This window comes from Poecilia reticulata, linkage group LG14 (assembly GCF_000633615.1).
Source record: "Poecilia reticulata strain Guanapo linkage group LG14, Guppy_female_1.0+MT, whole genome shotgun sequence".
In the NCBI taxonomy this organism is placed as follows: Eukaryota; Metazoa; Chordata; class Actinopteri; order Cyprinodontiformes; family Poeciliidae; genus Poecilia; species Poecilia reticulata.
Genome location: NC_024344.1, coordinates 14,521,048 through 14,543,861, shown reverse-complemented (window position 1 = coordinate 14,543,861; position 22,814 = coordinate 14,521,048). Strand labels below are relative to the sequence as shown.

General features: G+C 38.6%; 2 protein-coding genes and 1 long non-coding RNA gene across 6 annotated transcripts in view; 2 read left to right on the top strand and 1 right to left on the bottom strand.

Moving 5' to 3' along the window:
- Positions 1–3,066: 3,066 nt before the first annotated feature.
- On the bottom strand, positions 3,067–9,390 carry LOC103475947 (poly [ADP-ribose] polymerase 14-like). Its single transcript, XM_008427942.2, has 6 exons — positions 9,310–9,390; positions 7,746–8,658; positions 7,043–7,633; positions 4,859–4,998; positions 4,439–4,619; positions 3,067–4,295 (listed from the first exon to the last, which is right to left on the bottom strand). Exons 1-6 carry the CDS (start codon positions 9,367–9,369, stop codon positions 4,009–4,011), a joined length of 2,172 nt encoding a protein of 723 aa, XP_008426164.2. The 5' UTR covers positions 9,370–9,390; the 3' UTR covers positions 3,067–4,008.
- Positions 9,391–17,398: 8,008 nt separating this feature from the next.
- LOC103475942 (uncharacterized) lies at positions 17,399–18,174 on the top strand. The gene is made up of 2 exons (XR_001777250.1): positions 17,399–17,479; positions 17,741–18,174. It is a non-coding gene; the product is annotated as an uncharacterized LOC103475942 (long non-coding RNA).
- A 393-nt stretch (positions 18,175–18,567) lies between these two features.
- Positions 18,568–22,814, top strand: part of LOC103476163 (permeability factor 2-like) — a 5,273-nt gene continuing 1,026 nt past the window's right edge. Inside the window, exons 1-5 of one of the 4 annotated variants that reach the window (XM_017308472.1) lie at positions 18,568–18,905; positions 19,034–19,139; positions 19,223–19,269; positions 22,219–22,246; positions 22,717–22,782. In XM_017308472.1, coding sequence (XP_017163961.1) covers positions 18,842–18,905; positions 19,034–19,139; positions 19,223–19,269; positions 22,219–22,246; positions 22,717–22,782 — 311 coding nt within the window. In that variant the 5' untranslated portion in view covers positions 18,568–18,841. Of the gene's footprint in view, positions 18,906–19,033; positions 19,140–19,222; positions 19,270–21,681; positions 21,859–21,982; positions 22,089–22,171; positions 22,247–22,713; positions 22,783–22,814 lie in introns of those variants that run through there. The other 3 variants (XM_017308470.1, XM_017308473.1, XM_017308471.1) reach the window with 3 other exon arrangements.

Below are 22,814 nucleotides of genomic sequence, written 5' to 3'. Positions count from 1 at the left end.
CTTTTTTTATTATAAACACTACCGGTTACATTATGTGGAAAAAGGAACCATGAATTCACCTTAATTTAGACAAAAACTTTTTTTTCCAAGAAGAAAACTAAACAAAACAGGCATTGTGCAAATTGTACTGCTATCGGTAATACTATCTTTAACAGACTGATAACATATGAAGGCTCTGAAGAGGCTAAATAATGCAAAGAGCCAAAATAAAAGCTCTCAACATTGCCAAACACATTCAAGTATAAAACTTAACATTCAAAGGCAAATACAGGTTCCCATTACAATAAACAATCCAGTTACTGAATGAAAACTTCCTGATAGCATGGCGGCTAGCTGATTACTGCTAGTTCTGATTGGCTGTTTCTGACTGAGCGGAGTAATTATGCAGAACAGGGAGGAGATCGATTATTTTTTTTAGAGATTATCTGTCTCATGTTAGGACAGCGAAAGTTTTAATACGTATGTAAAATGTATTTTTTTAGGTTAGATGCTGCAGCTTTAAACAGAGGTTCGGTGTGAGAGTCACTACCAGGTGGAGCAGAAGCGGCGCTCCGTCTGTGAAATATTACTACCTGTAGCGCATAGCAGCGGTTCAACAGCGAGAGCAGAACCACATCGCAGCTCGAAGACTTAAGTAATTTTGCGGGTTATTTGTTTGGCTTTCTGACCGTCATGCTAATCCGGGTGTTTGTAGCTGTGCGCTGCTTTACCTGCTATCTGATCCTCCATATGTCTTTTACTGCAGTGAGCCTCGATGTAGCCAAACTCCGTCAAGTATGGTATTGTTTTTATGTCGTATTAGATTCGTTGTGTTGATGCATTTTGACGTGCTTCAATTTTCCGCCGCAATACGCAAATTTCCCCATTCACTCAGTGCGTTATAGTTCCACATCGCCTAGGATTTGTTGCTGCGCGTTTGCGCAGTGTGAAGGAAAGAGGAGACCAGCTGCACAGGCAGGCTGCGAAATGAGAGGCAGGTGATCGGTATCGGCAACAAGAGCCAATGATCGCCCATAACCGATCATGCACTTTTTCACGAAAATCGGCCCGATTATGATCGGTGACCAATCATAATCGGTCACACCTCTAGTGGATATATATACTTTCACTATTTTCACCAATTTTTTTTTTTTTAAGAAAAGTATGATGTGTATTTTTTATTCAGTTTCCTGACTGATACCTCTATATAAAATTCAGTGCCACTAGTTCCCATAAGAGACCACCTGTTTAGTAAATACATTCCACAAGTCTGTAATATTATTTCAGTGTTACTCCAGTTATTCTGTGAAGACTTCAGAGGACTGTTAGAAAACATCAGAGAACATGACTGTCCACCTAAAGAGAAAGACAGAGCAAGGAGAGCAGGGACCCATGGTACCTCTGGAGGAGCTGCAGACATTCACAGCTCAGGTAAAATAATCTGTTGACAGAACTATTATCATTTGTGTACTCTACAAGTCTATATGGAAAAGTAGCCTATTTCCAGGTTTTCCACAAATCATGTGGAAAATACATCAAAAATGAGGAAGATGGCGCTCTGATCACATGACATTAAAACTGAACTTTTTTGCCTGACATGAAAAAACACAGTGTGTTTATTCAAGTGTGTTGAAGCATGAATGCATCTAACAGCTCAATTGGATTGGACCTGGTTCAGATCAACGCATATATGTCTTAGAAAGTCCAGTTAATTTCCATATTTAAATTCATGGCAGAATCTGCGAGAACACTTCAAAATTGCTCTTCACAATGCTGCCTATCAAGTCTAGCTGATCGTCAGCCATTTTGCAAAAAGTTGAGAAAACATTTCAGCAACATGGACCCAAAAACATCCTGCTGTGGCAGCAAAAAATGGTTCTACAAATGACTGAACCAAGGAGGCTGAATACGCATGTGTCACACTTGTCAGAGATTTACTTTGCAAGAATCTGAAAAATCATATATAGTTTTAATGACACTTAATATAACTTTGAATGAATAAATTACATAAAATCTCACAAATGTATATTAAAGTTAATTTTTGTAATGTGACAATATCAAATGTACAAATATGTTTTGCAAAGTACTTTGCATTGTCTTTGTGAAATATTCTTCTTAAAAGATGAAGATTATACAAGTTACTACTAAGCAGTATAGTTCTTGAATATTTACTTTCCAGTTTTATGACTCAAATCCACCAAAGGTAGAAACATAAGACAATGTGATCTGACTAGTTGAACATGGAACTGAGAAAAATCCAGACAAATATGCACTTCAGGTTTACAAATTGTATCAGCAATACTAGGCCCTGATGAGGTTTTACCCTGGTTATGTAAGATATCTTTTTTTTTAAGGAGAACTGGTCTGAGCAGTTGAAAATGAAACCAAAAGAAAAATCAAGACAAATATGCGCTGGTATGTTTAGTTAACAACACTAGGCCCTGTTGAGGTTTTATTCTGGTTATATAAAAATATATATATATATATTTGCAATAAACTAGATCTCACTTGTGATTGGCTTGTTGATGGCTGATCCTGGGTCTGTGGTGCATTGCTCAGAGTTACGATCAACTGTAGATCTCCCCCAGGAAAACTAATAGTATGAGTTTTCTTCTTTAAAACATTTTCCTGGACTATAAGATGGAAAAACAATATTAATAATGTGTGTTTTAAATTTGCATGCATGCTCTTATTTAAGCCAGATGTCAGTGCGTACCTTCTTGTTCCTTGAAGCAGACTTTATAGACGTTGTCTCCCACCTTTTCAATCCCCCCACAGTCGCCTCCCCCGGATTTTCTTCTTTTCTGAAAGTGTCTCCTGACCTTTTCCTTCTCTCTGTCTGTTAAATATCTGGCCTCAAAATAGAGTGGATATGGAAATTCAGCCATTTTTGACTGTTAACTAAGAGAAGATTGGACAGTGTTCACTGAAGAACTAGTTTTGATTTCTCTTATCAGTCACCTCCTCTTGATACTTTGACACACTCGGTCATAATCCAGTAAATGGAAAACTTGAACGTACTTTCTGATGTGCTTTCTTGTACACTGACAAAACAAAAGGTAAATAAATGACAATAAATCCCTCTGATCATGGCTCCATGATGTTTATTAAAATACAGTGTCCAACATTTCATGTGGCTGTGAAATAACTTATTATTGCACAATTCTGTAATATCCCCACATTCATCGTGTAGAAGTATATTCACATACAAAACTAATACTCAAGCTGCCTCACACATACCAGATATGTAATTATGATGTACGGTGGTGAGCAAAGATCTTTGTTTCAGGCATATAGTGTTTCTCTTGGGTAAAGTCTGCTGATGCTAGGATTTCCGGAAGAGGGCAAACTTCACATGGGTGGGATGAAGAATTGAGAGCACCTGGGATACAGAGGCGTCAAATTACAGTCAAGTCCCGCCCTGGAAGGAAACCATACCTTCTATTTTTATCTTATCCTATTCGAAACAAACAGGTTACGTGTGAACTATTAAACCAGACCCTGAAAGACTAGAATGAAAATATTTCAAAAAAACTTTTTCAACAAATGATTGCATAACCTGACTTTCAATAAGCTTGTGTTAATAAAGGAAAGAGTGTCGTTGTTGTGGCTCATTTGCAAAGCAGATCAAATTGACGCTTCTCCTGGTTTTTCCCAAGTTCTTGTGTTTTCCACACCAAATTCAACCGAGCCAGCTAAAGGTTTATTTCTAAATTACATTTTAACTTTATTGTATTGACTTGGAGAACTCCATGGTGATATTACAGATCTCCAGCACCCAGATGTTCTGAATATGTTACATTTTCAAACATGCTGCAAGCATTGTGCATGTAAACAAATCTGTTGTCCTCTGATTTAACATTACAGGAACAAAGGGGTCAGTCGACACCTTCCTCACTTCGTCACGTATTTGCTAATTTTTCTTCCAAACAAGTGTGCCAACTAGTTACCTAGGGTCCAGAACTTTTTCTTCAGGTATTAGTGTTTATGAGATAAGGGAGAACAGAGTTTAATTTTTTAAACATGTGCTTAACAAAAGGTGATGAGGTAGTCTGGGTATGCTTGGTTATCGTGGAACACAACAAACATGATGGGGTTGTTCATATTATCCACCAAGCTGTCGTAGCGGTCATGGGGTTGCTGGCTGTTGCGAGGCGGAGGCATCCTCATGTCGCTGCGGCCCAGAGTGAAAACGCCCGTCAGGACTCGGGCCACGAACATTAGCTGAAAACCATCGGCATCAGGTCTGGAGTACGTGGGGCTGGCAGAGTAGCTGGCATCTACAGCAAAATAGGTTCCTTGACCATAGGCAGTTGCTATGAAAGACAATGGAAGAAATGTTTACTTTATCACAAGAAAGTTATCACAAGTTCTTCAAACATTCTACATAACCACACACATTACTTCCATCTGCACAAAAAACTACAAATGAACTACAGTTAAAACAAATAGACACTACCATTTTTCCCAGAAAAGCTCCTGTTGAACCCTTTGGTTTTGATGGAGTTGAGGTTTTCCTGGCTTGTCCCGTGGTACAGAAGTCTTTCAACTACTCCACCTTCATTTTTGTTCTTTTCAGAGATGTGTTTCTTCTGCATTTCATACGTGCGCCGCAGATGAACGTTCTGCAAGCGTCCGATCTGACAGGAAGGAAAAACAGATGACGGGTCAATGAAAGATTTTTCACACGGTTACTTCAAAAATCATTGCTTAGATAGATATTGTTTAGATTAGATATTGTTTATTCTACTAAGTTGGAACAAATATTCTATATTGTTATGAATGAATAAAATGAGTAGACCTTTGTCTACGAGTTAATGATGTGGCACACATCTACTGAGATAAAACAGGAGCTAACTAAACAAAAGAGCTCTCCTACCTTTACAATGGTTTTGTTGTGGGCAGTTTTGTTGAATGCCTGCTGGACGGTTCGATACTCTGCAGACGAAGGATCTAGCAGCACTTCTTCCAATTCTTCATTATTAGACATTTTGTCCCAGTACAGCGGAAATGTAAAGTCTAGCAAAGTGTCACAGTTGACATTAGAAAACGTTAGAAACACACAAAGATATTCTGGAAACTTCATAAATACAAAGCTGTTCAATTAATGACAGCTGGCCTATTTGCTGAAATGAATAAACATTTGGCCTCTAACTGGAACATCACATCTGTGATTCAGGAAAAAAAAAATGGTTTTAATGCTTACTTTTTTACAATAGCAAAGCCAATAAAACTTTAAGAATGCATCTTCCTTTTCAAAAGCAATACCTGTAACTGTGTAACTGCAGTGATCAGATAAAATATTTCCCACTATTAGTTGAAAAAGAAAGGCTAACAAAGGTCGACAATGAGGGATGCACTCAACTTTGTACATGTTCTGTCCTAATATCTACAATGAAAACGGTCTATGAGTAAGTTAAGTAAAAATTATATATATGTAAAGTGTACATGTGGTTTAAATCTTTATCAGGTTATTAATACATGTTCGTGTATTTGACAAACCAACCTTGTTTAACAGAATTATTGTTTGAGATTCTAACAGGAAGTCAAGAGTTGGTTAATAAATTACTTCCTTGCGAAACACTTCATCACTTACTGGCAATGCCGCTCTAAACTGTTCACATGTGACTTCATAGAAATGCCACTAGATAAAAGATAATATCTGTAGTTCTCCACCCCAGTTAGCTATGTTTTAGGATTTATTTTCATTATAAGGCTATGTTTTTTTATTTGTTTGTTTCTAAGGACATATTGCAACATGACAGCCACCCAGAGAGTGATCCAAAATGCAGAACAACCATGTAAATAACAAGTTTAGGGTTAAATCTAAGATCTTTGTGACTAGCGTAGAAGTTGTTTGAAGTCTTAATGTTGAAAGCACTGTGTGGCAGAAAAAGAAACTTTGTGTCACTTTATGACATTTTATAAGCTACTGTCACATTTTCTCTTCTTGCTGCCTCTGGTTATATAATAAAGAATCCACCCATCCATCATCTTACACGTTTATCCCTAGTGGTGTCGCTAGGGGAGCTGGTGCCTATTTCTAGTAGTCAACAACCGAGAGGCGGGGTATAACCTGAACAGGTCGCCAGCCCATCGCAGTATCTAATTAAGCATTTAACTTAAATCCAAATGTTAGGACGTTAAACAAATTTTGTAAAACGTCATTGTCAGCTTCCTACCCGTATTTGTAGCATGTTATGCCCTGGTTTTCCATACTGTGTGTATAAACCAGGGCATAATATGCCCTGGTTTGGGATGAATGATGTAAAATGTACTGTCTGCTGTCCTGTCAGGATAGAGTATGTTCTTTTTCCAGTCCTTTTTTTTCTATATCTTCATGGTTAATAATAGCCAGCCATTCCTCTATGCCAGTGGTGTCCAAAGTTGGTCCTAGAGGGCTGGCATCCTGCATGTTTTAGTTCTCTCCCTGGTTTTACACACCTGCATCAAATGATGGCTCATCAGAAGGCCTAACCAGAATACTGACTTGCTGAGATTGTTACTAAGACTAGGGAGAGAACTAAAACATGCAGGATGCCGGCCCTCGAGGACTGACTTTGGACACCCCTGCTCCATGCACAGCCTACAATGGCTCCAATGTATTCAGCTTTTTTTTAGCAAACTGGTTCAACCGCTCTGACATGTCAGGCACTCCAAGCATTTGACATGCCAGACTGGGAGAATCTTCCTCAGTGCCAACAGAGCGTCTGCATAGCTTAGCACAAGCCCATGTAAAGTTATCACTCTGCTGCAACATATGGGGAATGTTTATATTGTTCTAAACCAGGTGGCATGTTGATGAACATATAGTGGTACATATGGCATGACTTAATCTGAAGCAACATTTTTTTTAGCATTCCCAAAATGATTCATAGCAGTATGACTTTGTCTCCACCAAACTTTTCTGCAACAGTTTGATGTGGATATCAGAGTTAGTCTGCAAGGTAAAAGGCAAATATTGCTCTCTTTGTCTCTTTCAAGGTTTGGAAATTTATTCTAATGGAATCCACTGAAACCTTCATGAAGCCAACACTCAAATCAAAGCATTTGCTTCCCTTACCTGCCAAATTCTCAAGTCGTTTCAGCTTGGCCGTCTGTCCAGTTAAATCTCTTCTGGCCTCCATCTTCAGTAGATTCACACTCCAGGTAGCCCCCTGTGCGTCCACTATGCCTTTCGTGGTGTTACATTTTTCCAGATTGTAATTGGTTGTTTTTGGGAGCCTCTCCCAGCTACCGTTTTGTCCCAGGATGCACCAAGCTACGCAAGGGTACAGACTTTCCTCCTCTTTGGCTCTCAGTTCTCTCCTAAGAGGAATGAGTGTTTGGAGCATCTGCTCCACCTGGTTGACACCAGTTTTCAACCCGCTCACCGTCAAGCCCCCCTGGCGTAAGGGGTCCTCCTGCACATACAGGCCCTGAGTCTCTACTAGGTTCATCAACTTCTTTATGTCTTCCTCGATGAGATCTGCCAGATCCTGATTGGTGAAGGTTTTTTTGGCGCTGTGGTCTTGGTACAGATTCTTAATCTTTGTTAGGGCATCATCAACATTTTTTTTTTCAAGACCCACAAACAGGAAAGAGGACTGCTGACTGGTGGTTGTAGTATGACGGAGACTTGAGGTTGAAAGAATAAATTGTCTTGGCGCTGATGCTGCAAATTAAATCAAATGTAAATGGTTGGAGACAGTCAGATGTAACTAGAAGAAGACTCATAGTACTGTGAGTACAGGAGTACTTATAGTACTCCTGTTCATTGTGCTTACCTTGACGTTCCTGGATCAGAACATTACAGGAGCTCTCAACCAGCTCTTTGCTGGTTTTACCTTCTGCCTGGAAGTAACGAACAGCTCCCGGACCATCTAAAACCAACTTTTCTAATGTCAGACTGGCTAGTCCGGACCTAAGAGCCTTATGGGCCTCCTGCACATGGCAACGGGGGCCAGAGATGACTACACACGGATTGGGAAGAAGGGATTCTTTCATAGAAACTTGTGTTTGCTTAATGCTAATCAGTTCTAGGATTTTGCCAAAGCAGTCAACCATTTCAGGATGTTGCAGGTTCAGCACTTCTTTTGTAGAAACCTGATTCAACAGGTAATCCTGAAGGACATCTCTGAGATTCTTCACATATTCAGTGTAGCCCACCAGGCGCACTTTGGCCACGGTGGTTGCACCTTGCCCAGGGACAAAGCTGAAGTCCACCCTGAGCTCATTACGGTTTAGGTCCGTCTTGGCTTTGATGAGAGTTTCTTTGATTCTGTCTATATCTGGAGGAACAGCGGCAGCACCTTGGAGCTTCTCAATCTCCACACTCAGATCCCCCACCAATTCTGCCTGAGCCTCATCCAGGTCATGGGGGCACTTACAAAACAGGACCAAGTCTGACTCGACCGCTATGAACACAGGATTCCTGAACCGCTGCTGGAAGAGTGTCTGGTACTTATGAACAGCATTACTGGATTTAATAAAGGTTATTACATCTTGAGGAAGATTTATTCTCCTCTCTAAATCGTTTGTGTTTTGTCCATGTGGGTTAGTAGGTCTTATGTTGCCAGGACCTTTTAAGATGACTATATTTGTATTCCTTAAGATGTCGACTTTTGGGTAAGACAGACGCTGTCCTTTGGCGAAATCATTCATCACTCTGAACTGCTCCTCCCTGTGACAGGGGTCCTTCTACAAATAAAACAAAGACCACAAGAAATTATTTATCTGCTTCACTTACAGTTAGGTCCAAAATTATTCATACCCCTGACAGGTTTAGAATCAAAACTACTTTTCTTTATCCAAGTCGTTCAAGACGAGATGAAACAGGAATCTCTCAAAAGAGAATTGAAAAAGTAAAAGGAGTATCTATTTAAATTTTTTAAAACTTTTTATAAAAAAAAAAAAAAAAAAAAGATCTGTGGTGAAAAACATTCAAAACGTTCATTACCCTGACCTTTAGCTCCCTGCACAGAATCCTTTTCAGATTCACATTAAGAGTACCATGGTCCACTCCAAAACATGAATATTGTTCCCATTCAAAAGAAACACACCTGAATCAAATGGTTGAATTACTTCAATATGCAGTCAAGTTCTCCAAAGTGATGCTAAAGACTGTATTCAGGTGTGATGAAAACAGGACACCAGAGTTCAATTCTGTGTTATCACCAAGATTTTTATAAATATCAGATTTTTTTATGCAGTGAAAAGGACAATTTAACTGTTATCATTATAGTATAATTTAGGGAAATTTTGTTTAATAAACTTTGGAATAAGGTTGTAATTTATCAAAATCAGGGGGAGTGAAGCATAGTATATCATTTCCAGGAAAAAAAAACTCACCTTTTGCTGAATATTGGAGCTCCTTTTTGTAGTTAAAATATCTGGAAGAAAACATTTCATCAAGTAGATTAAAACTGTGACATTTCCTTGGCAAATACTTTTTTGTGGGAGGTGAGGGACAGGGCACACAACAAAAAATAAGTCAGAGAAGAAGAACAAGTTCACTTTGGATTATGTGATGCAATTCACTAAATTTTATTATCTCTTCTTTATTCTCCCACAACTATTTTTCTAAACATAAAAGTCTCAGATAAACTGTCACTGCTCTCTGTCAGGAATAGTTTGCTTCGGTCGGCTAATGCTAACCACTGATTTAGCATGAATCTGAGACTAATGCTAACTGACGGCTAACTCTGTCATGAGTACTGATGACAGAGTTAGCTTTGTTTCTAAATACAACTTACCGAGTGTTGTTCCTGGTTTTTCAGTTCCTCCCCCAGAGCCTCTGCTGTCCTGGACATGATTTAAGCCTCCCCTGATTCTACAGAACTATGATTTGCTGATATTTATCAATTTTATCAAAACTTTTGAACTTATGGCAAAGACTTTTAATAAATGTGTCACCATTTCCAAAGCACTCTTGACAGCTGGTCTCGCTTATGTAAACGTTTAGTTTCACTTTCATTTACTTGCACGTCTGTTTTTTACAGACACGCCCAAACATGCAAATTGTTTTCATTATTATGGCGACATTTTCGTCGCCATAAAAGGCGACGAAAATGTCACAAAAGGTAACAGCCACAGACTTTATTATGAAATAAATAGTCTATAAAGTACGCTGAGACATTTTTAAATAAAAACTCTAATTTTGAATAATCAAACTTATCTTCTACTCTTTGTAGGTGGTTGTGAAAAAGAGGCTTTCTTAAAACAACATAGTACAAGTACTTTAATACTAGTAGAGACTATCAGAAAGTCTGAGAATTATTGTTTAGAAACTGTATATATATTGAAAATTTTATTGGAAGCAAAATATATTTAAATATATCGTATTTATTTTATTAAAATGTGTCAAAATTTGCTCCATTTGATTTAATGTATTGTCACTCAACATTATTTAAAATAAAATAAAACCAAATAACTAGCACAATATCTTGTGTCAAACTGGCCTGTTGTACTACCACAGCAAACCACTAGATGTCACACTGAGACTAAAAACCGCGGCAGGACGGAGACAGATTTGTAACCATCCAACTCAGCAGATGAAGTTTAAAGCATCCTGCACAGTAAATGGCGTCCTCATTCAATCCTTTCTTCTGAGATTTTAAACAACAACATTATCCAACTAAAGTTAAAGCGTAGACACCATTCACCATTCAATATGGACTTGGTTGTATTTACTGGCTTATATAACTTAATAAATTTATGGTTGATTGTGACATCAAGTTCTGTTTCTGCATGAACGATTTTGGTCACATTAAACAAGTTTGAGGGCAAAAAGTTTTTATATTTCTTGTGATCAAAATGACAGATTACCTGTGTTAGTAAGGGAATGTATACAAAATGATTTGAAAGTAATGTGGTTAAACGTTCTAAAGCTGTTGCTGAGAATACATTGACAATATTGAATCCAGTGGCAGACGACACATCAGATCGTTCACACACCATAAAGGTCATTGGGCCTTCATGTTGGAAAATTGTAAAACTATATTTTTGATATGCAATTACTTTTCTGTCCACCTTTTAGTTCTAAAAGCCAATACCAAAAATAAAATGTACTAGTATTAAAGCTAATCTTGAAGGATTCCTTTAAACCAAAAAAAAAATGATGGAAAATACTGGAGCTTGCCAAGACAAACATTTTCACCCACAGATAAAGAAAATAAACTAAACAGATAAGAAAATAAATAAGGACTCTCAAAGATAGTCTACCTGCGGGCTTGTTTTTTCAAATCAGTGCACTGAGAGACTCCTTCCTTTTTTTTCGGAGGAAGTTCATAAAACGAAGTAGGATTCATAACTGAGGCTAATCGTTTGACCCACATTCAGAATACACTTCAGGTTACAGAGAAAATCAGTTAAAGTTTATTGTACAAAGAGTTTGAAAGTGTCTTCTTTGCCTGGGGTATGAAGCGGCTGGAGATCTGAGGACGGAGTAGATGAGAGGTGAGTAAATTATACTGAAGGTGAGGAGAAGACCTTACATGTGAAATGGGGACTGATCCGACAGGGGGGTTATTCTGCTGGTGCTTCGTTTCTAGGGGGAGTGCTGGGTCCAGATGGAGTTGGAGCAGAAGCCGCAGGAGATCCAGGGAGATCCAGGGAGACTGGGTGGTGATGATGGTTTGTTGGTTGTCCTTTGTTGGAGGACGGACAGGTTGTGGCACCGACTTGAAAAGCCGGAAGAGATTTGCCACCAGTCGTAGGGATCTTTGAACCAGTGGCTTCTTTTTGGGGTACCTTAGTGGTGAAGAGATAAAACTCAGGAGGCACAAAAGGCAACAGCCACTGAGAACCTGTAGGAGATCACAAGGGAGATAACACACTGAGGTGTTGAAGGACTAGTGACAGGCTTCTCTTAAACACTGGCTGATGACAGGTAGGCTGCAGGTGTGACGACTAAACACCTGAGGCCGCCCTCTGGACAACACAGCCTCCTAATTCCATCTAGTGCAGTGTTTCTCAACCCTGGTCCTCACCACCCCCCTTGCACTGCATGTTTTAGATGTGCCTCTATTCCAGAACAGCTGATTCAAATGATTGCATGACCATCAAGTACTGCAGAAGCCTGTTAATCACCCAGAGACACAATGCAGGTGTGTGGCAGAAGGGAAACACCTAAAACATGCAGGACAGGGGGGGCGGTGAGGACCAGGGTTGAGAAACACTGATCTAGTGGATGACTAGAGAAAACAAAACCAGTCCCAGAGAAACCAAAACCCCATGCGGCTTCCCAAAAGTGGGAGTCTCAGCACATTCTCAGGAAAACGCTGCCATCCACGAAAGAATCTGCTGCACAGTCCAAAAGCAGAGGGAGGGAAAAAGAAAAGTGAAAATAAAAGTAAAAATGATAATGCCTGTGGATTCAAAAGATGTTTCCAACATTTCAGTCAGAGAGTTTTACAGCTTAAATAGAGAAAAGGACGAATCCTGCAATCCAGTGTGTCAAAGTCCTGGATTGTGTGGTCAATTGCAGCTCACCACAAAAACGTAACTTCTAATTAAGCCTGAATTATTTCATTTGCTGCATAAATGTCCATTCTAGTAGATATTTTAATACTTATTTTACAAATATTAGGAACTGCCAGAATAGAATAGAATAGAATAGAATAGAATAGAATAGAATAGAATAGAATAGAATAGAATAGACATACATTTGTCTTTCAGTGTAGAAATACCAAGTGTACAGCAACAACCAATATTGGCAAAAAGAAACTGTACAAAAATACGCAGAAATCAGTGCAAAGAAGTTGTTTGTAATAATTCTATATATTGTTAGCATTGTTGTTTTATCCTTTTATTTGCACTTTTAAAATATACTGTAGTGCTATTGCACCTGTGCAGTAAAGTCAGAGTGTAGCTGGCGTTTCACAACAAAGTTTTAAATCTCTTATAAAATAACTTTTTGTGTTGGTCCTTCAGATCACTGTTATCCACAATGGGATCAATATTTACATTTCCGTCACACAGTGGGCTATCAGCAACAGCTTGATGTGAAATCACCAACACATAAAGTCAGCTGCATTACTTTTCAGCGGTTCAACAAAGTTTCACATTATTTCTGCTGTAAGCTGGAATATAAGAAATGTAAAGGAGACTAAATGTTGTAACTTCACAGAGCTCAGTGTCGGCACACAGACACGTAGAAGAGTTTAACTCATAACAACAATAAACTGTAAGCAGCAGCAAAACATCTGGCCAGTTGCTTGCAGCTATTAGCTGCTTTATTTAGCATTCATTGCATCCCAAGCCTGCACAGTGGCGCAGTTGGTAGAGCTGTTGCCTTGCACCAAGAAGGTTCTGGGTTCGAATCCCGGCCCCGGTCTTTCTGCATGGAGTTTGCATGTTCTCCCTGTGCATGGTGGGTTTTCTCGGGGTACTCCGGTTTCCTCCCACAGTCCAAAAACATGACTGTCAGGTTAATTGGCCTCTCTAAATTGTCCCTAGGTGTGAGTGTGTGTGTGCATGGTTGTTTGTCCTCTGTGTTTCCCTGCGACAGACTGGCGACCTGTCCAGGGTGACCCCGCCTCTCACCCGGAACGTTAGCTGGAGATGGGCACCAGCAACCCTCCCGACCCCACTGAGGGACAAGGGTGAAAGAAAATGGATGGATGGATGCATCCCAAGCACTCCACTTGATCAGCTCGTATTGTTCTCATGTGATAGAGGCCTCATGTTTTACGATATGTTTGACGTGGTAGGATGCATCATAAGACAGGGAAAACTCAGATACCCACAATGCATAAAATGTTATTTTACAACAAACCAAGAACTCACACTGACCACAGAACCTACGATCAGGGAACTGATAACAGCATTAGGATGCTCTTCTTAAGACAGCTGGGGTCAAGCTGAGGGACAGCCAAACCGCATGTGAAAGGTCACAACCGCGATGCTTAGAGGTCACTGAAATGTATCAGGGATTTATTTGATTCTGCACTAAACAATGGAGGGTAGACATACAAGTCTGATGTACTGATTTTGAAATCAGTGAAGGGTACGAAGCAACACAGAAACCTTGTGAAATTGTTAAAACTACGTGAAGTCAGTCAGTTTTGAGGAATCAGAGTCTCATCTTTCTGAAGAAATAGTCGGAAAAGGGAACTAAAGGGGCTTACTTTGCGAAATACTGGGGCCCTTATTTGGAATGGGAAATAATAAAATTCTTAAGATTTTAGGAACATAGGTGAACCATTTAAACCATCCCAGGGAATGCTGTGGGTAAAGAAATGGTGATTTGGGCATTTTAAAGAAAACAAATGTCTCTATTTGAACAAAAAGAAGAGGCTCTGTAAAGATCTCAGCATTTAATTTAACATGAAATATGAATAAACTCTGTTTGGTGACATCCATTCTCAATTAATCCATATTGATAAATACATGTTTACATCCAGGCTAAGATTTGATGTTTGCCATCAAACCATTTCTCTTAATTTCATACCAGTTTGGCACTTTTCTGGTAAATGGCACTAATGAGAAGTTGTTGTTTTTCTTTCTAGTAAGTGCATTAAATTAGGAAATTTAGTAATAATTGTAAGACAGTCCTTTAAAATAGTTTTTTATGAAGCATTAACTCTGGACCCACAGTACACCATATTATAGGTTATGACTTATTTATCTTATATTAATAAAGTTCACAGTGTTCATACGTACTCACTTGATTGATTTCAATCACAGTAGACAAACTGGTTTAACATTTACAGTTTTTGTAGTTTGTAGTTTGTTTTCACAGCCTTGAAATAAACAGGAATCCAATATTACTAATGTAATTGTCATGGTATTCCACCAAATATTGATTTCTGAACTCTTCCCGAGTTAAAACATCAGTTTTGCTGTTTCTAAATGAACATGAACTTGTTTTCTTTGCTTTATTCGAGGTCTGAAAGCTCTGCGTCTTTTTCCTTATTTTGGCCATTCCTCGTTTTCTGCTAATAAAAACTAAATTTTTGGTTTGAATTTCGGAGACATGCTGTCAGTAGTTCACAGAATAAAAAAAACCAATGTTCATTGTCGTCCCACCGAAGTCGACTGTAAGATTAAAAAAAATATTTTAGATTTTACATTCACCCCTATTGTGAGAAAAAGATCAACAGACCAGACATCTGGTCTCTTAAACTTGTATTATCACCCGTTTGATGCTAAAACAAATAAAACATCTTCTGAGTATGAAGATGTCTCTTCCAGACACAGCACATCGCCGAGTCTCTCCCCCACAGGCATGCCGCTGGATGAAGCTGTAATCTCGTTGTCTGAAAATTCCTGTCTCTGTCCCTGTTATTCCCCGAACTCCAAGTAGAGGGATTTCCGAGAAGTATCTGGCTGAAGGACCAAATCCTAATCTAAGATAACCAAACATTAACGGTCACCCCTTTCACTGGAAACAGATTGCATTTATGAGTCTGTTAGATCATTATTTACACTGGTTCAAAACTATTCACTGATAATTGAATCCGCTACATGAAGCTAAGAGGCATCGAGTGGCTTGATGAAGTTCAGAGTGTCAGATTAGGAAAGAAAAGAGATTAAAGTGGCTTTGGACATAGCATAGCTGTCTGTGACAGACAGGTTGGTTACATTATTTAATACATAATGACTCTACTGAGATGTCCACATGCCATTATGTCTGGGTTTATAGAGAATGGTGAGAAGAAAATAAACTTTTCACCAAACAAGAGTTAAGATGACAATGTCTTTATGATGTTGGGCTTCATAGGGGGATGGAGGGACTGGTTCTAAATGAGAGCAACAGTGACGTAAAGTTCCATTTTTTACAATATAATGCGAAATACAGACGCATTGGAGCAGGTGATGCAAAGAACTGAGACACAATTCAGGAGTCTTTCACTTTGTTGAAGCCATGCCAAGAAGAATCGATGCCTAAAATGAAATTAGCAATAATGGCTGGTCAGGAGTTAACAAGTTCTCTCACTCCATGATGTGTGGGATATTTCCAAGGTTTTCATTTCTTCACTTGCAGTCCAAAAGTTATTGGGTTAATAAATCTCTCTGACTTATGCTAGTTTCCTTCTGTGCCTCGTTGATGCACTGGTGGTCTGATTCTCACCAGTTTGCCTAAAAACGGGATGAAGTGGAGGCCTAATTAGGGGGTTGATGCCGAAACTTCAATCAGTTAAGTACAGTATTTTTCTAAAACGCAAGTGAAACTTCATGCCAGAATCTTAAAAGAACAGACATTGTAGTTTACATTATGAAAAATGAAACACAGAAGAAGATCTTAATAAATCTAAAACATTTAAGAAAGTCTGTTTCTTCCTATTTAGATTTATCCAACGTTTGACGTATTTCTTACTCTTATCGCCTCTTTTTTTGTCTCCGAATCCAGATTGCCTGTTATACCAAAGAATGATGACAAACTTTCTTCAACATTTTCTGTAACCATGTCCCGCATGTCCCTGATTTCTGAAAGACTGTAAAATACAATAATAACATGTTTTAGACCTCCACTCTGAGGATCTACTGATTTTGGCAGCAGCAAGTCATAGCTCTAGAGAGGCCAGTGTTTCCCATAGCGCCACACCTCAGGCGAGCGCCCCGAGGTCACAGTGAAGGAGTCATTCCCTAACGCAGAAATCGGATGGATTGCAAAGTACTGAAAGTGAAAGAGCAGGAAGTTTTTTTTTTTTTCTAAGTTCTTAGGAAGACTTATTTTGCAACTGGGAGTGTATAAAAGGTGAAGCTCATGGCGTTCCAAAGTCAGACAGCAAAACCCACAGAGAGGAGAAATCCTTCAGTCTGGAGAGGAGAAACCAGTTTCACTCATTTCTACCATCTGAGACAAACATGAAGTCAGCTGTCCAGCTCATCGTTCTCCTGGCCTGCGTCTTCCTCTGCACGTCAGGACCTGGTAAGTTTGCTGTAGAAACATTTTCTTTTGTTGCTTTATTGGGTACAAAATACCTTCTTAACTTGCGCTGTAATAATTTCTCCCCAGTAATTCCGAAATGTCGTTGTATAAAGACGATCCCAGCAGTAAGGAACCATCTCATCTCTGATGTAAAGGTGTATGAACCGACTCCAGCTTGCCACAAGCGTGAAGNCCAGTTTCACTCATTTCTACCATCTGAGACAAACATGAAGTCAGCTGTCCAGCTCATCGTTCTCCTGGCCTGCGTCTTCCTCTGCACGTCAGGACATGGTAAGTGTGCTTTATTAAAAAAAATTGTTTTATTGGTTATGAACAATCTTCTTAACTTACGGTGTAAATATTTCTCCCCAGCTATTAAGAGGTGTCGTTGTGTAAAGACATACGAAACATTAAGGCGCCATCTCATCGCTGAAGTGAATGTGTCTGAACCCAATCCATTTTGCAGCAAGCGTGAAGTGATGTAAGTACCTGCAGAAACAAATTGTAACATGATCAGAAATGACACTGAAGGCTGAGCACTGATTTATTATTATTTTATTGCAGAGCCGTCATGACAGATTTCAAACAGCACTGTCTTAACCCGGAGTCAAATTTCACCAAAAGACTCCTGCGAGATCTAAAAATGTAAGTGGAAAAATTAGTCCTTTGAAAATGTTTAAAAAAAAATAAAATAAAAATACTTTACATAAAGGTTTTAATTGGTATTCAGTGGCAGCTGCAGTGGGGCATCAGTCAACAGGAATCACAAAAAGTTTTTGTTGATATTTTTCTTTTTGCTACTACAGAATTCCCTGTATTGAGTAAAAACCTTATTCAGACAATTTTTAAAGAAACATAAACAGTGATGGTTTAAAAATATTCACTAGTTCTTTATCTTCTTTGCAGAACAACAACAACAACAACAACAACAACTGCAACCACAACAAAATCAGCAGCAACATCATCTTCTGTCACGAGGCAGTGACATTAACGCTGCTATTCCTTCTGTTTGTGTTGGTTAGATTTTATTTAAGTCTACAAACATTTGTACCAGCAGCTAAAACTAAAATATTTATTTCAGGCAACGACAGGCTTGTTAATCAGCAAATTGTGACTTTCCAAAATTATCTGTCAGTTTGTATTTTTAAGTTTAATCAGTGGAAGCTAATGCTGTGAACCAGAAAAGCTTTGCCTCGTTCCCTTTGGGAAGATGTAGACTTTTTGTTTTTCATAATTTTGTTTTAATTCATATACGTGTATGTATTTTTGTATTTTATTGCACTGTACATAAAATCCACTTGCTGTTGATGGTTAAATTACAATAAATACAAACCCAAATAAACACTTCTGCATTCTGCTTTTATTTTATACTTTCTATTGGTAACATCAAAGGATTTCATAGTAAATCTGAGTCTGTTCTCCACTTTGTACCCACATGGCATTTCCACCGTATCTCAGCCCACTTTTACTTTTGTAAAGATTAATTATGGCAACAGAACAAATGTCACCTTCATTTAGCTGAATGTTGTTTTCTGAAGACTTTATGTTGAAGTTCTGATGCCTCTTTGGATCTGTCAAGTTTAGTGATACATGGGAAACTCCAGAGTCCTGATAGAAGCAAGTAACCCATTAGGAATCACATGACCTCATTTATTTACAGTAAACTATGACTAGATTATAAAAAAGCTTTTCAGCTGCAAAGCAGGCGCCACACATCTCCTTGCTTTGTTGGTGCAAAACCTCTTTTCGTCTCATCAGTGATGGCTGCCTGTCAAACCAAAAAGCTTCACCGTTCTTCACTGTGAAGGAGTTTTTGACCCTTCAGCAGCAGGAAGTCCATAAGAGGAAGTGGGACGCTCCATCTGGTTCAGGGGAGAGCACAATTGGTTTTGAAATCCATGTGTGCATGAAATGTGAAGCGGATGGTGTTTCACAGTCAGAGCGTTTCCACACTGAGGAGGAGAGAATCACTGCAAAAACGTTATTTTTGTTCCATCTGAGACAAACATGAAGTCTGCGATCCAGTGTATCGTTCTGCTGGCCTGCATCGCCGTCTGCACCTCAAATTCAGGTAAGTGTACTGCAAAAAAGTGCAAAATGCAAAAAAAAAAAAAAAAAAAAAAAAAAAAAGGATAAATAACAAAATATTTTTCTTTGTGTGGTGTAAACTGTTTTCTTGACGCTGTAATCCCCCCTCAGTTGGCAGATGTCGTTGTATAAAGACGATCCCAGCAGTAAGGAACCATCTCATCTCTGATGTAAAGGTGTATGAACCGACTCCAGCTTGCCACAAGCGTGAAGTGATGTAAGTACTTGCAGAAACAAATTGTCAAATGATGAAAAACCACACTGAAGGCTGAGCACTGACTAATTATTCTGTTACTGCAGAGCCATCATGACAGATAACAGACAGCGCTGTCTTGACCCGGAGTCAAATTTCACCAAAAACCTCCTGCGAGTTATGGACATTTAAGTAAAGAAGTAATTATTTTAACGTTTTTCATTTAAGCTTAACATAAAAACACAAAGTCAGCTTGCAGCAGCAGCAGCATCTTTTTCTTATTGTCTTCCTCTCTTTTTTCACAGGAACCCACTGCCAACTCCACCAGGACAGGAACTGCTCCAAGGTTTCATCATCAATAGAGTTTCTTTCACAACATTTGTTGGATTGCTCAGTTCCTCATTTGTGCCAAAATGTCAAACAATAAGACGTATTCATATTCATTTAGTGTAATCCAATCAACAATCAATATGTTTAAAGCCAGTCTTCTTTATGCAATGTTAAATTTCATGCATCTGTCACTCTTTGCTCCAATGTTTCTACTTTCATGATTGAAATCAAATTAACAAAATTTAACTTCTATACTCCTGTAATTAAACACTTCAGTTGCATTAAACATGCCGTACTGGTTGTTGTATTTTGTATTACATTAACGGATACTGTTCAAGATTAAAGCAGCTAAAAGTGACAACTTACAGTTTCTACTGTGTCTCATTGACTTGCCGACACGTTGATTTGACTTTATTGGGTCAGTTCATCTTAACACTTTTCTACACCTCCAATGACGCAGTGAATGTTGAAACAGGATAATCAAAGAAAACAGATTTACACAAAAGATAATCATAAAAAGTCCCGAAGCACCGTTCAGACCTGGTTATAACATCCTGGTTGATTAAAGCTGCAGAGACTCTACATGCGTTTCACAACCATCTCAGATGATGAAACAACCAGCTGCTTCCTCTGACAGACTAGTTTCTGTTCCACAGCTAAAAAACTGGGGGGGGGGTCACACACTGATCAATGGTTTTGTGCTCTGATAGGATGTTAATGATGAGCCTCAGGTGAAACTATCACAGCTGAGATTGAAATCCCAGTAATCAGATGACAGGTTAATCTCTATCTATGTCATTAAACATACAACTTCAAAATGTTCTCAAGATGAATGTGTTTTCCTGTTGAATTGCACAGGGTGTATGTAAAGTTATACATGTGGCTGCACAATGCTGCCTGCATGGAGTTTGCATGTTCTTGCTATTCATTCTGTTGGTCCTCCTGCAGCCCAGAAACAGAACCGATGGGACATTTTGTCTCTAAATTGTCCAAATAGTTGAGAGCTTAGTAAGACTAAACGCGCTAAAAGGTGATGAGCAGAGGAGTGGAGGAATAAAAATAAAATTGAGGATTATTGATCATCCTAACCAGCAGATCACTAAGAGGGAACTGCTCACTGATCTCAATTAGATTTTTAAATCAGGCACTTTGAACAGAGCTTCGCCTGAACAGATCTGGGTCGAGGTGAACAACATCTAAATAGCACAGAAAAGAACTTTCTGGAGAATCCCCTTTCTCCCCTTCATAGATGCATAAAACTTGTTTTTATTCCTGTTAAAATGAGCTTTTCATTATCTGGGCTCAAGTGCAAGAATCCCAGAGAACTCTGCTGTTTTTAAGAATCTCATTGTTTTCGAGGAACCACCGTTCTGCTTTCTGAAGAAGTCCCCACAAAAAGAGAACTAAATAAGCTGTGAATTAGGGAGAAAAATGACATAAACAATTTTTTTTCAAAGTATCAATAACTCCTATTTTAAAGACATTGATTAAGGCTCTGATGAGGTTTGATTCCAAAACCCCTTACTGCATGTCTTCATCTTCTTTCTCCAACTTCTTTCAGTCCAGCTGCTAATAATGAATAAATATTACTAGATCCACAAAAACCAAATAAAAAACATTACAGCACCAACATGGAGAATCAAACTTGGACAGAGAAGACAGTGAGTTTGCTCTGATTTAGTGTGAAAGTCATAAAACATGGATCCATCCTGTATCAAAGGTTCAAAGCAACTTTAAAAAGTGACACCAATACAAAGCAGAGAGGACTTCCTGCTGTAGATAAACTCTATTTGGTCATTTCACTGACTGCTTTCATGTTAATGTTTTATAGTTTCTATGTCCACATTCTGATTGTCGTAGCATTTACTAGTTTATTTATTGAAAAAAATCCAACAAAATCTCCAGTTTTATGTACTCAACTTGCTTAAGTTTCAGAACGTAATGAAATGTAATTCATGGGGACTGGCGGTTAGCACACAGAGCAACTCAATGAATCTAAACCGTTTCGATTTCACATCTTTTTTATTTAAATGTATAACATGTTTGTCATCTGTTTTAAATAAAAAGCACTTTTTATCACTTTCTTTTTCGTCTCATCAGTGATGGCTGCCTGTCAAAACCAAAAAGCTTCACCGTTCTTCACTGTGAAGGAGTTTTTTTCCCCTTCAGCAGCAGGAAGTCCATAAAAGGAAGTGGGACGCTCCATCTGGTTCAGGAGAGAGCAGAATTGCTTTTGACATTTTTGTGCATGAAATGTGAAGCAGATGGTATTTCACAGTCAGAGCGTTTCCACACTGAGGAGGAGAGAATCACTGCAAAAACTTTAATTTTGTTCCATCTGAGACAAACATGAAGTCTGCGATCCAGTGCATCGTTCTGCTGGCCTGCATCGCCATCTGCACCTCAAATCCAGGTAAGTGTACTGCACCAAAAATGACATCCACTTAATTGTTTAATAAAGGAAATAATTATATATGACAAAATATTTTTCTTTGTGCGGTGTAAACTGTTTTCTTGACGCTGTAATCCCCCCTCAGTTGGCAGATGTCGCTGTATAAAGACGATCCCAGCAGTAAGGTCCTCTCTCATCGCTGATATAAAGGTGAATGAACCGAGTCCGGCTTGCCACGAGCGTGAAGTGATGTAAGTACTTGCAGAAACAAATTGTCAATCTATCAGAAACCACACTGAAGGCTGAGCACTGACTAATTATTCTGTTACTGCAGAGTCGTTCGGAAAGATAATAAGGAGTTCTGTCTTAACCCGGAGTCAAATTTTACAAAAAGGTTGCTGATGGCAATGTAAGTGAAAAAGTAATTATTATAATTGTTGTTCATTTAAGTTTTACATAGAGTTTAACGATGGCATTGACTTAATGTAATGTTTTGATTGTTGATTCTATGTTGCATGACTTTGTGTTTTTTACTATGTAAAGCACTTTGAAATGCCTTGCTGCTGAAATGTGCTATACAAATAAAATTTTATCGTATTTTATTTCATAGAAAATTAAAGGTCAACAGCAGCATCTGTAGCAGCTGTAGTGCATTAAATGGTCAGCAGGAATCACATCATCACATCTAAAGTAGTAATACTTTTATTCTGCTACCAACAGGAGTCTGCAAATTTGTAACTCAACACCCATCGTAAAATTTTCATTTTAGCACTTAACCAATCTATTTTTACATGATTAAATGAGTAAAAATACTCAGAATGTTTACGCATTACTCAGCAGTGGTTTCACAATCTTTAATAATGTTTGTTTTCCTAGCAGGCAGAAGAACGCTGAAGGCAATCTCTCAACAACAACTGCAGCTGCTACAACCCTGGAGGCTTTAAGGCAAATATATATATATATATATATATATATAT